The sequence below is a fragment of the Brassica napus genome, chromosome A9 (genome assembly GCF_020379485.1).
Source record: "Brassica napus cultivar Da-Ae chromosome A9, Da-Ae, whole genome shotgun sequence".
NCBI classification, from domain to species: Eukaryota; Viridiplantae; Streptophyta; class Magnoliopsida; order Brassicales; family Brassicaceae; genus Brassica; species Brassica napus.
This window is the reverse complement of record NC_063442.1, coordinates 30,695,667-30,708,786: the sequence shown is the minus strand read 5'-3', so window position 1 is coordinate 30,708,786 and position 13,120 is coordinate 30,695,667. Positions and strand designations below refer to the sequence as shown.

General features: G+C 35.6%; 2 protein-coding genes across 2 annotated transcripts; one reads left to right on the top strand and one right to left on the bottom strand.

The window, feature by feature from the left end:
- Nucleotides 1–7,827: 7,827 nt before the first annotated feature.
- LOC106367601 (TORTIFOLIA1-like protein 4) lies at nt 7,828–10,710 on the top strand. The gene is made up of 5 exons (XM_013807410.3): nt 7,828–8,894; nt 8,989–9,091; nt 9,163–9,731; nt 9,831–10,210; nt 10,308–10,710. Exons 1-5 carry the CDS (start codon nt 8,040–8,042, stop codon nt 10,318–10,320), a joined length of 1,920 nt encoding a protein of 639 aa, XP_013662864.1. The 5' UTR covers nt 7,828–8,039; the 3' UTR covers nt 10,321–10,710.
- On the bottom strand, nt 10,458–13,027 carry LOC106364796 (F-box protein At5g10340). Its single transcript, XM_022691795.2, has one exon. It carries the CDS (start codon nt 12,158–12,160, stop codon nt 11,069–11,071), a length of 1,092 nt encoding a protein of 363 aa, XP_022547516.1. The 5' UTR covers nt 12,161–13,027; the 3' UTR covers nt 10,458–11,068.
- Between the last annotated feature and the right edge of the window lie 93 nt (nt 13,028–13,120).

Sequence of the window (13,120 nt, the reverse complement as noted above, 5' to 3'; positions counted from 1 at the left end):
TCTTATGTGCTAGTTTGGGAGTAAAAATATGTTTTGAAACCATTTCATAAAATAATTTATACCATGATATTGTATGCTTTGGAGTTGTTTTGTAAAAAAATATGATTCTAGGTAAATGAACAATACTACTATTTAAATTTTCGCTATTTATCTCCTAATAAGATATGTATCTTTTGTTGGATATGTGATATTTTCTCTCGATGTTTTTTCTTAGATTAACACTAATACACATAGCTGTTATCTTAAAATTCACTCACAAGTATAGTTTACGTTTTCTTTGACTTGCTGAAAAATTATCTAAAAAGGAAAGTCTCAGTTCTGATCAACTATGAAAAATGAATGTGTTATTGACTATAATATCGAGAATAAACGATGAATACAAAAGATATCTAAAGACAAGAGAGTATGAATGTATTGAGACTATAATTTAGCTATGGAGATAATCATATCCCTTTTCTTGGCATGTCATCCTTCTTTTATATGTCTTTTGAGGCGTATCGTAATGGCGACATGATCTCTGGCGTGGATCAAGTGTCTTATGGTGGTTTTAATGTCTTCAATGTTTTTACGTTATGCTTTGACTCTCCGAGCTCGGAGTGTTAGACTCTTTTGGCCCGAGGTGGACATTGACCTTCGTGGGCGTATGGTTCCTTCTTGAGCTTTGATGGTGCTTGATTTGAGCTTTATATATTCAGATTGAGATCTTGGACCGGACCTGTAGCAGGGTGAAACCCGACTCCAGCAATAGCTAGAATTATAACTTATAAAGTTATATCAGACTTGCATTTATCTGTAAGTAATCTTATAAGGGTGTGTATGGTGACCAAGTAATGAAGATGAACAATGTATCCTTTAATATTTCTAAATAAATTTACCATTCACAAAGAATAGTTTTTTCTTTCCATTCTTTCTCATTCCTTTTATTTTAGAGAAATATAAAATAAATTTGTTCTTCACTAAATACGATAAGAAATAATCATTCTTCATTGTTCCTACAATTTTATTGTTGTCTTTCTTTTCCTATCTGTTATCAATATTTTTACGATGGTTACCAGTTAAACCCTAAGTATATTTTTGTATTATTTTACTCTGACAAGCTAGGCATACTAGAGTAATCCGGTCTTCTTTGGAGTTTTATTGAGTTGGCTCAATTTTCTGTTCTTCCCACTGAATTCATCACGCAAATCGTACAAGAAACATTTTATCTACACAAGCCTACCTTTAAATTTTGGACTCAACCCCTGAACTTCAATTGATATTGGTGAATATAGTATATAGTATAACATTTTCTTAAAAGAGTAGGAAGTCTATACTTTTTGTGTTAACTTCCACCAATATATTCAAAGGAAACCGAAGTTACAAAGTCTTAAAGAACCATAAAATAGTGCCTACCAAAAAAAAATCATCAGAGGCTAACAAACAATGCGAATAGAAAATATATGAGGACACCAATCACCAGCTTCCAGTCCAGCTTTATCCCACATTTGATTAAGAAACAACGCCGAGTCTCCAAGTACCATATATATAGAAATGAATTCTCTCATCTCTAGTCACATTTCTTGCAATCGCTCCAACAATAGCAGTGGGCGAGATTCTAACAGAATGGACAAAACACTTCAAACATACGGATCACACATTGGCTCTTGTCTAGCAAGTTTCAGTATCTAGACTTTTCTCGGGGTTAAATTATCATCTCCATGTGTTAAAAAAAAAGGAACTATCATCTCCATGGATGTTATATTATCCAACATCAAATCCACCCATAGAAAATATGAGTCGCGTAGTCCCTTCAAAACCTGAAACACACATCTCAATTCTGCAGTGACCTAATAAAAAATCGGAACGGACATTCAAACCCAATCCTCTCTCTTTATTTTTCATCTTTTTTAAGCTTGAGTTGGTTAGCTTGGTTGCTGTCTGCAATAAGGACCAACCTAGTAGTTGTTTTCTAATATTACTAGTACAATAGACCAATCTATTTTCTCTTTTTCAGTTTTTCTACTTTTTTTAGGGTATTTAGGACGAAACCCCAACTAATCTCCAAAGAGAGTCAACACCGCATACTATTTTGGTGCCTAGTTTTCTAATGAGGCCGAAGACATGGTTCTATTTTCGTCTGAGCAAAAATAACTTAGTTTTTAATAGAATTTGAAGCCAAAGCCAACGAGTTTACATCTTGCTCCAAGCATTTTTTACCACCCTACTACTACTACTACCAATTGTATTGGAGAGAAGATCCCACATCAGATATATGAAAGAGACTTGAGTAATATATAAGGGATTTGGGTCAATCCACTAATTGCCAATTGGTTTTAAGTTGGAAGCCCAAGAAACTTATCATGGTATCAGAGCCAGGTTCCAATACCCTGACCCATTAATCCGGCCCGGACAGTGGCCCGATCATCCCATTAGCTGATGGTCCATAGAAGGCTCAGTTCCGCCGAGATCGCTAGAAAAATAAAGCATGATTTCGGAGGGGGTATGATGGATTCTGCGAGATTAATGGTTATACGCACCATTATCTCGAGGGAGGGTATTGGAGAGAAGATCCCACATCAGATATATGAAAGAGACTTGAGTAATATATAAGGGACTTGGGTCAATCCACTAATTGCCAATTGGTTTTAAGTTGGAAGCCCAAAAAACTTATCAAATTGGTTTCTTATTTTTCTAATTTTTTCTAATTTTTATTATTATCTTTTTATTTGAATCCAATCTTCCTATTATGTTCGTTAATGATTGTGATCAATCAATGATCCAAAGATGACCACAACAGATATTTTATTGATTGGTCAGACCGTCGGAACTATAAGTAAATAAAAGAATTGGAAGAAAAAGTTGAAAAATGTAATACGTATATACATATAAATCCTAATTTTAGTTGAGTGCCAGCATTCCTAATATCCAATCATCAACTAAACATCTAAGGTGTAGTAGTATGAATTTAGCTGATGTAGATGTAACTGTGTACAAAGAATTTTACGAAAACTCATTGAAAACGATAGATATTGAAAATATCAATTTTTGGGTTTAAAGTAAAATGTCATGTAAAAATAGGCTAGAGAAAACATGTGTGTTTACGTATGATGTCTTCATACTTGAGATATATATTAAATTAATGAACATTGTTTAGTTAAATTTTAAAATATGTATTTGTGTATATATATGGATCCAAAATTCAGACATGATTGAGGAGCAGCTTCCATGTGAAAAACGCTTATGATTGGTTTTTGTACTAATGTTTACAGATGATAATAACAAAAGTCCAAACAAGGCTTGGACCCATCATTCATAATTTGTAAAATCAGACTCGTTACAAAATATACTAATTCAATTTTTTTCTCTATACAAAAAAAACTAATAACATAACACATGATATTTTTTTGTTTAATATTTTATCTGTTTCATATTAAATATCGTTTTACCTTTTAAATTTTGTTTCATTATAAATAATGTTATTTTACATTTTCAATGTAAATATTAAATGTTTTTCCCAGTTTTTAACATTACTCTTAGCTAATAATTAATAAAATCAAACAAAATCATGTAATAAAAAAGGGTAAACAGAACATTTAGTTATTATTTTTTAATTCGTATGCAAAAACTTTAAAGGACACTTATAATGAAACATATTGAATATATACATTAGGTAAAGGAAAAAAGTTTCCATCGTAGAAGATACAGGTTTTGCTGCACCTAAAAGTTATAAATAAAACAAATGTACAGTGTTCATTAGGATTATGGAAAAACAAAGGAGTGAATTGTTGCACCAACGAATGATTGAACATATGATTTGAAGGTAATAATAATTTTGAGAAGATGAATTGTGAACACCTATTGAACATGCCATCCAGTCTCCCTATAATTGAATTAACTACCAAGACAAATTAATTGAATGTGTCGCCTGCCATAAACTCATACATGTCTAGATATTAAGAAATGGTGTAGGGTTACATGATAATTACTTCATAATATTAATATATCAAGTTATAATTGGTCTCTCAACGAGTATTTCTGCATAGTCTAAAATGGTTCTATATGGGTCATTTGGTATATTTTCATTATGTTTTATTGACTTGTGATGAAAAAGTAAATAACATTTAAAACTACTTATATTTTGTAGTTCATCTTACACAATTGGATCATTCAGATATATAAATAATAATGAAAAAGCTTATTGGGGTCAAGCTATATAGATTTGGTTTGGGGTCATAATGGGACAACACAATCAACACATGGACGATTCCTTGTACATGAACCTAACTCTATTAATATCGCCCACAACACAATTCCATTGGTAGACGCATACCTCATCTCATCCAAGAAAAGATAAACTCTCTTATTTTATAAATACAAGAAGAAAATAAGAACATGTGCAAATGTTCCCTTGCAAGGAAAACAAAGATGCAAAAATATGAGAAATAACTATAAAATGTGGGAGTTTGTTGTCACCTTTTGAGGTATGTCCATGTGAAAGCCCTTCTCTTATCTTTCCGCAACTTGTGTTTGTATTTGGAGTTTAGCTTTGCTACTTAGTCAAACAACATTACTAACATCAACATCAACCATTTAGTCCTCGATCCCAAAAACAACAATTCCACTTTTGCCCTCTTCCCATTATTCTTTTTCCGCATCTTATAATTTTGTATGAAAATTTTACTTTTGAGGATAGAGGTTTATGGTTGTTGAACTGGTGCTTTGCAAATGTATGGAACGACACAACAATTAATATATTGCTTCGTTTCTTTCGAAAATGAAACTGAATTTCTTACATGTATGTTTCCCATTTATTCCCAAATCGAAAGCATGTGCTATTAGTACATCGACCTATATGTCAACTTCTTACGTAAAAAATCTTGATCTACTCGGTACTATTGGTGATAAATTCTGTACGCAAAGATGTAAGACAGTAACGTCATTACTTTTATAAACAATTTAAAATGATCCTAGCTCTGACAGCTGAGGGAAGGATGCGATTTTCAAGTTGTATCGCAAGGACCAAACCAGCATAACCAAATGATAATACAAATGAGACAGACTAATGATCAAGTATTATAATTCAACCTTTTTTTTTTTGAAAAAGTATTCATAAAAAGCCCACGTCATATTATGAAACGTATATTATCATATTTTTTTATAATTCAACTATGAAACGTATATTATCATATTGTGTCATATACATGGACGTTCAAAAAATAATTATATGACAAAGTATTAAACGTACTTCGATAATTAATAGTTGTAAAAATAATAATTGAAATGACGAATGTAAGTGTGTAACGTGGCTTTAAACTATAGTAAACTATAACTGTAGGTTAAATTTTACAAGTAATGTTTATAATTATTTTATGTTTGATTTGTTTCTAAGTAAATAAGCTTGAATGGTTCCACATATCAAAAGAATCCAGGAAGAAAAAGAGAGACATTCGAGCATTGATGGATACTATTTACATGTCGTAACAGAAACAAAAGTGTGTTATGTATCCCTGCCACCTTAATTAGATGGGCCATCATTGCTGAGCTATTTAGATGATATGATCGATGCTTATACTAGAATATTGAACTTCTTGTCCCAAGAACCGGTTTGATACTACCAGTTAGGTTATTGTACCGGTTCCGTTTAGATCTATATTGAGTATCAATTAAGTTAAATATGAAAAGAACAAGACGAGGGCGGAAAAAGACCAAAGAGAATGAAGCCATGATAATCGAAGTAACGAACATAAGTCACATGGAGGGTTATCCTCTCAACATATTAATAAGTCGCCGTCTACATGAAAGTGATCATTCCTTTGTTCCTCCATACTCACTTTAAATCGTCTATTTTTAACGATATATATTTTTACTGTTCCTCTTAATTACTTTGGAATGATATGTAAGTTTAGAGCTAAATTGAAAGAATGACACGCGGAATGTTTGTTTTTTTCAAATCTCTAGTCTGATTTAACTTTTGATTTCTACTTTTACAAAAACATAATTAATGGGCAATAGAGATTAATCTAATGATTTACTTTATATAATACTTTTAGATTTGAAGTAGTGATTTTGACTTTCAGATTTTAAATCCAATGGTCCAGTTTTCTAATGGTCCAGTTCTCAAATTTGAAAATTATTTGATCTGCCATGTCGCGGATTAAATTGGCTAGGGTAGATTAATTTTCTTGTCTTCTAGGCAAGTCGAGCATCTTAAATCCATGCTCATTTAGAACAACAAAAGATACATGTGATTTGTATATAAACGTAGATGCTTGTATAGAACAACAAAAGATACTTGTATAGTAACCATTTCAAGTAATACTGCTTAATGCATATATTGGCCCCATTTTTCTTTAACATGTTTAAAACACTAATTCAACCGGTTTTGAGACAAGTTTTTTTCAAGAAACAACTGTTTTCTTTTACCAAAAAAAAAACAACTGTTTTATTCCTACAAGTTTTGAATGCTTTTGTATTTAAAAAGAAACGAAAAATCTATACGCAGTTATGCACTTATGTTTTATATATTACCAAATGTTCGGTCAATGAAACATAACCTCTGTATTTGCAGAGGTTATGTATCGAATATCCGTAGGTATGTAGAGAAGAAAAGACAAAATAAAACTATAGGTAAGAATTGAGTGAAGCAGTAATAATTTCGAAGGGAAGAATAGTTAACCAAGTCACGTGCTCGTCTGCCCAATTTGCCTGCTCTCTCCATCTCCCCCTTCACGTGCTTTACCATTATTTCTCTTAATGTCTCTCTCCCTCTTTCTCCTCGTATTTACATATATGCCACTATATTTTTACTGCCATTTTTCCTCCTTTTTACCATGCTTGTCATTTCTTACATCATCTTAAACTATATTGGCCCTATTATAAAAGAAAAAAGAAAAAATATGATTAAAATCAGATAAGTATCATTGATACTCTGATCAAGTCAAATGTCAAACAGAATGATACAGCTACAGTATCATCTGATTCATCAGAGAACACATCATATTATTTCAAATTTTGTCATAATCCCTTTATTAATTAATACATTACTGTAAATTTGGAACTGTTCTAAGGTTCGCCAGTTGGGATATATTCCATTGCCTGTCAGTTTTTAGTTTTGTTTTGATTTCTTCTTGTCGTATGCTACCATATTATTTGGTAATGGTGATAATACAATTGCTATTGTTGAATAACAATCATTATTATTTTTTTTTGCCAACATTTCATTTGAGTTGTTTAAATATCATATAGTTTCTTTTCTGTGAGGATTTAACACGACATCAAAAAGGACAGAATCTTTCTGACCTACACTATTATCTGTAAGAAAAACACAACAATGACTATTTCTTCAAATCCAATTTAGATTTTATACAGATTAGTGCCAATATCAATACTTTAAACAGCTAAAATATTTATCGACAAGAAAAAATTGACTTAACTTTTTAATGAGAGGGATAATGAAAACAAGAAATGTAGTCAAATAACATTTACTTCTGCGAATTGGAAAAATGCTACATTGAATTCAAATTTGAACAAGATATTTATTATATGTCTCAAAAATATTGTCAGAATTTCTATTTACCGGGAAATTACATATTTCAAAAAATTTAGTATTGAAAATATATAGAAAACCAATTCGAAAGACATTATTTGACAAAGCCTATGAATACTTTCAGAGTTTCTAGAGATAATGATAATTTTATTTGTATCCCTGAAGTAGATATATTAGTAGGATACTACAAACTATTATCAAATTAAATTTTCATCGAGATTAATATGTGATTACTATAGTTAACTACTGTTATTATATAAGAATACTTTTTCCATATAACTAACAGCAAGATTATGATAATACTTAGATAGTACTTATAATTTATTTAATAATTTTTTCTGTCACCACTTCCCCCCTCTCTCTCAAGTTAGCATTTAAAAACCACATTACACAACAGGTCTACGCATAATCAGAGTTTCGATCTGCCGCCATATTCAAGCAGTTTCACATTTAATGTGAACACGTTCTCCTTCCATATCTCTCACATCGTTAGACTCAACTCAAACACAAGACAATGTCTATTCACGGACGGTTTCCTCCGAGTCCACCGGTCTCTTCATCTCCGGCGTCTTCCTCATCTCCAAATTCTCAGTCACCGTCACCTCCTGATCTGAAACAAAGAGTCATCGCCTGTCTCAACAAGCTCGCTGACCGCGACACCTTAGCTCTCGCCGCGGCCGAGCTCGACTCCATCGCCAGAAGCCTCACTCACGACTCCTTCTCCTCCTTCCTCAGCTGCATCCACAACACGGACTCCTCCTGCAAATCTCCGGTGCGGAAACAGTGCGTCGCCGTCTTGTCCCTCATGTCTCGCCACCACGGCGACTCTCTCTCTCCCCACCTCGCCAAGATGGTCTCCACCGTCATCCGCCGTCTCCGGGATCCGGACTCCTCCGTCCGCTCCGCCTGCGCCGCCGCTACCGCGGATATCTCCGCTCACGTCACGGCGCAACCGTTCACCTCCGTCGCGAAGCCGCTCATCGAGACGCTGATCCAGGAAGGCGACTCGAACGCGCAGATCGGAGCGGCGCTGTGTTTGGCGGCGGCGGTGGAAGCCGCGGCGGATCCGGAGTCGGAGCAGCTGAGGAAGTCTCTCCCCAAGATCGGGAAGCTGCTGAAGAGCGAGGCTTTCAAGGCCAAGGCGGCGCTTTTGAGTGCGGTGGGGAGTATCATAACCGCCGGAGGCGCGGGGACTAAACCGGTTTTGGATTGGTTAGTTCCGGTTTTGATCGAGTTTCTGAGCAGTGAAGATTGGGCGGCGAGGAAGTCAGCTGCGGAGGCGTTGGGTAAAGTCGCGGCGGCGGAGGAGTTGGCGTCGCAGTACAAGAAAGCTTCAACGGCGGCACTTGAGAGCAGAAGGTTTGATAAGGTAATAACAATCATTTAAACACACAGATAAAAGATCTTTTGTTTTTTTTTTTGTCTTAATGGTGAAGTGAATTTAAATCCATTTACAAATGCAGGTGAAAAGTGTGAGAGAGACTATGAATCAAGCATTGAGTCAGTGGAAAGAAGTCTCAAGTGGTTTAGATGAAGCCTTGTTGTCTCCTTCTAGATCTTCCACTGGTATGTTAGTGTGTTACACTGTCTGAAAATTTAGATTTGGTTTTTGACAAAAAAAAAAAAATTGGCTTCAGATGATGGTGGCAGCATTGGATGCTTTTCATCAGTCACGAGAAGTTCAAGCATTGAGGTTGGTTACAAGTCTTCAAGACCAAAGAAAGCAACGCCTATAATGAAGAGGTCCCCATCTTTACCTGTGAGTAGATCATATGGAACAACTAGACAACAAAAGGAGAATCTTCCAAAAAGGAATGTGACCATGTTAGTAGCAGCTTCTATTGTGGATGATAAGAAGGGACCACAGTTTCCACCGGTAAAGCAATCTTTGGAAGATCGGAGTAGTGAAAGCGTTGAATCGAAGGAAGATGATGAGGCCAGCTCAGGGGGACCAGATATTATCAAACATACTATCTCTGAGAAAAGCAGGGAGGATAAGAAAGGACATGGCTTTTGTGGTGGTTTGAGGTCTGGCTCGAGGGTTGCACCATGCAGTGACGATGGTGATGATTCTTGTGATCCGGTTGTGAAGAAATGTAAAGATGATGTTGATGAGAGCAGGAAAGACAACGAGGAGCTGTCTTTGATACGTGAACAGCTTGCTATGATTGAGAACCAGCAGTCCAGTCTCTTAGACCTACTTCAGGTAATACAAAACTTGGTCATTAACGGTCCTGTTTTACCTTAATGTAGATGTTATGTAGATGGGTCAATCCTCACTGAAAAAAATACATTTTGGATGTAGAAATTCATGGGAAGCTCACAGAGTGGGATCCAGTCTCTGGAGTCTCGAGTAAGCGGTCTAGAGATGGCTTTGGATGAATTATCATGCGATCTTGCGGTTTCAAATGGGAGAGTCCCTAAGAGTAATAGCTGTGGAGGAGAGAGTTGTTCAAAACTACCTGGTACAGAGTTCTTAAGTCCCAAGTTCTGGAGAAAAACTGAGGACAGACCAATGCAGACACGGACCAGAAACGCAGCAAGTGAAATGGCTGCTCAGGAAAACAGTTTTGACCAGGGGATATCAACTGATGTGAACAAAGTCGGTCAAAGGGGAGGAAGTTCTGTTTATCAGAAGAGATCAGCAAGAAACCAGTTCCAAGACTCTATGCATACAACCACCAGGTAAAACCATATTTTTTGTGAAGGAATAATATTTGATTTCCTCAGTGGTTCTGCTTGCAAAGCTTTGATTTTAAAGGTCTGCTTTTGTATTTTTCAGATTATCTACTTGAGGAGTGCACTTGAGTGATTCTATTTTTTTTTTGTTGGGGGAAGAGGGTGATGTGAGGATTGAAGCACAATAGCAGCTGACCAGACTGATTCAGATTAATTGTGCAAAAGCCAAATCTCAGATTCGATGCTTTGCTTCAACGGCCTGTTTGAATTTTCAAGTCTCACTCACATGTCTTAGTAACCTTTCTCTTTTAGAAAAACATTCTAATAATTTAATCAGTGGGAGTTTTAAAGATCAAATGCATGTGAATAGAAATTATATTTATGTGATGTGTCATTGGAGTTATGTCAAAACCATGGACGGAGATAGATGTAAACATTTGTGTGACTGTTTGGTGTTACTCTTGATCTGTATATCTTTTCGAAAGACAATGAATTATTGGTTGCTAGTTGCTATATAAAGAGTTAGGCCAAACAGGGGACGTAGTGACAACAAGTCTTCAAGCGTTTGTGGTTAAAATTAAATGGTTCTGTCTTTAACATAGAGAGATATAATGGTTATTTAAGCCCCAGTAACAGCTTCTAGTAATCTTTCATGATCAGATGGCACAACTTTGTTATTATCTTTCTCAAGAGTTTATCACTGTGAATTGAATATTGTTGTTGGACTTGCATTCTCAAGAACTCTTCAACATATTTTCAGAACTAGCATAAAGATGTTCAGCTCCTTTCCAGAGGTTTGACATAAACATAATAATAACCATTCATATAGTAACAATGGATTAAAAGCAATATGGTTCGAGAGGTTTACAGAATAGAGATTAAACTAGGGACATAACAAAGAACGTATGCATTGTCGTTACATTTGTACGATATGTCATAATATTTGGTTCTGAGATCATATGCCACCAATTGTACACCCGAAAATTCACGATCATAAAGCAGTAACTTGTCCTTCCCCAAAACTGATAGTGGTGTTATGTAATCCCTAAGCGCAGAAGAGGTTCTTTTGAGATCGATTGAATATATTTTCTTCCATGTCTTGTCTTCTGAATCAAACGACCACATCACATGCTGCTGTAGCCAAATTCTCGGAGACACGCACAAACGATCATCAAGACTGCACATGATAAGATTCGGTGTGGTCAAGCCGTGGAGAAAGGGAGGTTGAGGAATGACTTGAAAAGTTTCGGTGTGAAGATCCAAAGACAAAACATTGGTTTCATCACCCTCAGTGAGCCAATGAAGTGAGCCATCACAATACAGAGGAACTTGGATGTGATGAATCAGATAAGGGGAAGCAGGGACAATGTACCTCCAGGCATTTGTGGTGAAATCAAAAACTTCACAAGTAGTAATGCTTTTGTTTTTTAGACCAAGTTCAGCAGAATTGTATAACCAAACTACCTTGTATGTCCCATTGATCTTGTCTTTACCAAATCCAGGAGAAGGTTGTCTGATCCTCGTAATGAAAGGGACAGCAAGATGATAGTTGCATGGAGGGATAGTTCTATGACAACGGGTGGTGGGATTGACCACAATACACTGACCATCATAACAATTGTAGAGGCATATCAGACCGTCACAGCTAGTGTTGCAAACCTCGTAAAACTTGTTTTCCCAAGTAGTAGGGATCTTGACAGATACTGTTGACCCCACCGCCAACGTTCTAAGAGCTTCAATGCCAGAATTCCTTGCAGAACCACCATATAAGGACACAAAAGCGACATGTGTTTTTCCTGATTGCTTATGACGGAGCATCTGTCTTGTTTGGAAAGAACGGCATTGGATGATAGTAGATTTCCACTGCTTGGATACCGTCATGAACTTGAGGAGGGTTTTCACGTCAAGTCTTTCTAGAATATACTCTATCACGTCGTGTGGTAGCAGCAGTTCCATGTTGCTCTATCTCTGAATGATGAAAGAGAGAAGACAAGATACGTGCTTTTTTATAAGAAATCATATAAGCAAGTCCTAGTTAAAAAAGGAATTCGAGAAAAGATAGTTAAGGGAATCGCACAATTTATTTGTTAATTTTATGAATATGAAATCAAAATTTTTGACAAGATAAGCACGGACTTCAACAATAATCAAATCAAACAGGCAACAAAAGATATTGTTATTTTGTGAATCTAATATTATGAGATTCTTGACCCAGAAAAAAATACGAGAGTTACTTAGGACTCACGTAATCTTTTAAAACCTGATACTTCCTTCTTTTGGGCTTTGATCTAACACCACCATTTTATTTTGTGTTACAAAACATTAGCCTATCAACTGCAGTCCCGCTCGATCTAAATCCATTTAGATTAGACGTTATACGTACTATTTTTGTAATATTTAACATTTTATTGTATAAATAAAAAATAAAAATAGGTATATTGTATTTCTCCGGCGAACTTTTTCGGTGGATCTAAAATCGAACCACTACATGGGACACATGTCATGGGTCCGTGTTTCCTCTGGAGTAAGAATGAGGTCTCGGCTTCGGTCTGTGTCTGTTGGTGGGTCCCATTTGATGTCGATCGCTCTGGCGGAGGTTGAAGACACTGTCTCGTCTTGTTCCTCTTCATCGTTGCTTGCTCTTTTTCACCGGTGGTTCAGAGCTTCTCCTCCTCTCCCTGAGAAAACACCTAGTTCTGTATTTAGGGATCTTTTTTTTTTAATATCTTCTTTTTGAGGATCTTAGATAATTAAACAGCTCATGCTATCTTGTATCTCTTTGCCATTTTTCTAAAATTAATGAACATGCTTGAAGAAAAAATAATCAAGATATCTTCAATGTGGTTCAGAACTGGCATAAAGATGTTCAACTCCTTGCGGACCTTGCCAGAGACATATGGTCAGAACAGTTCCTAT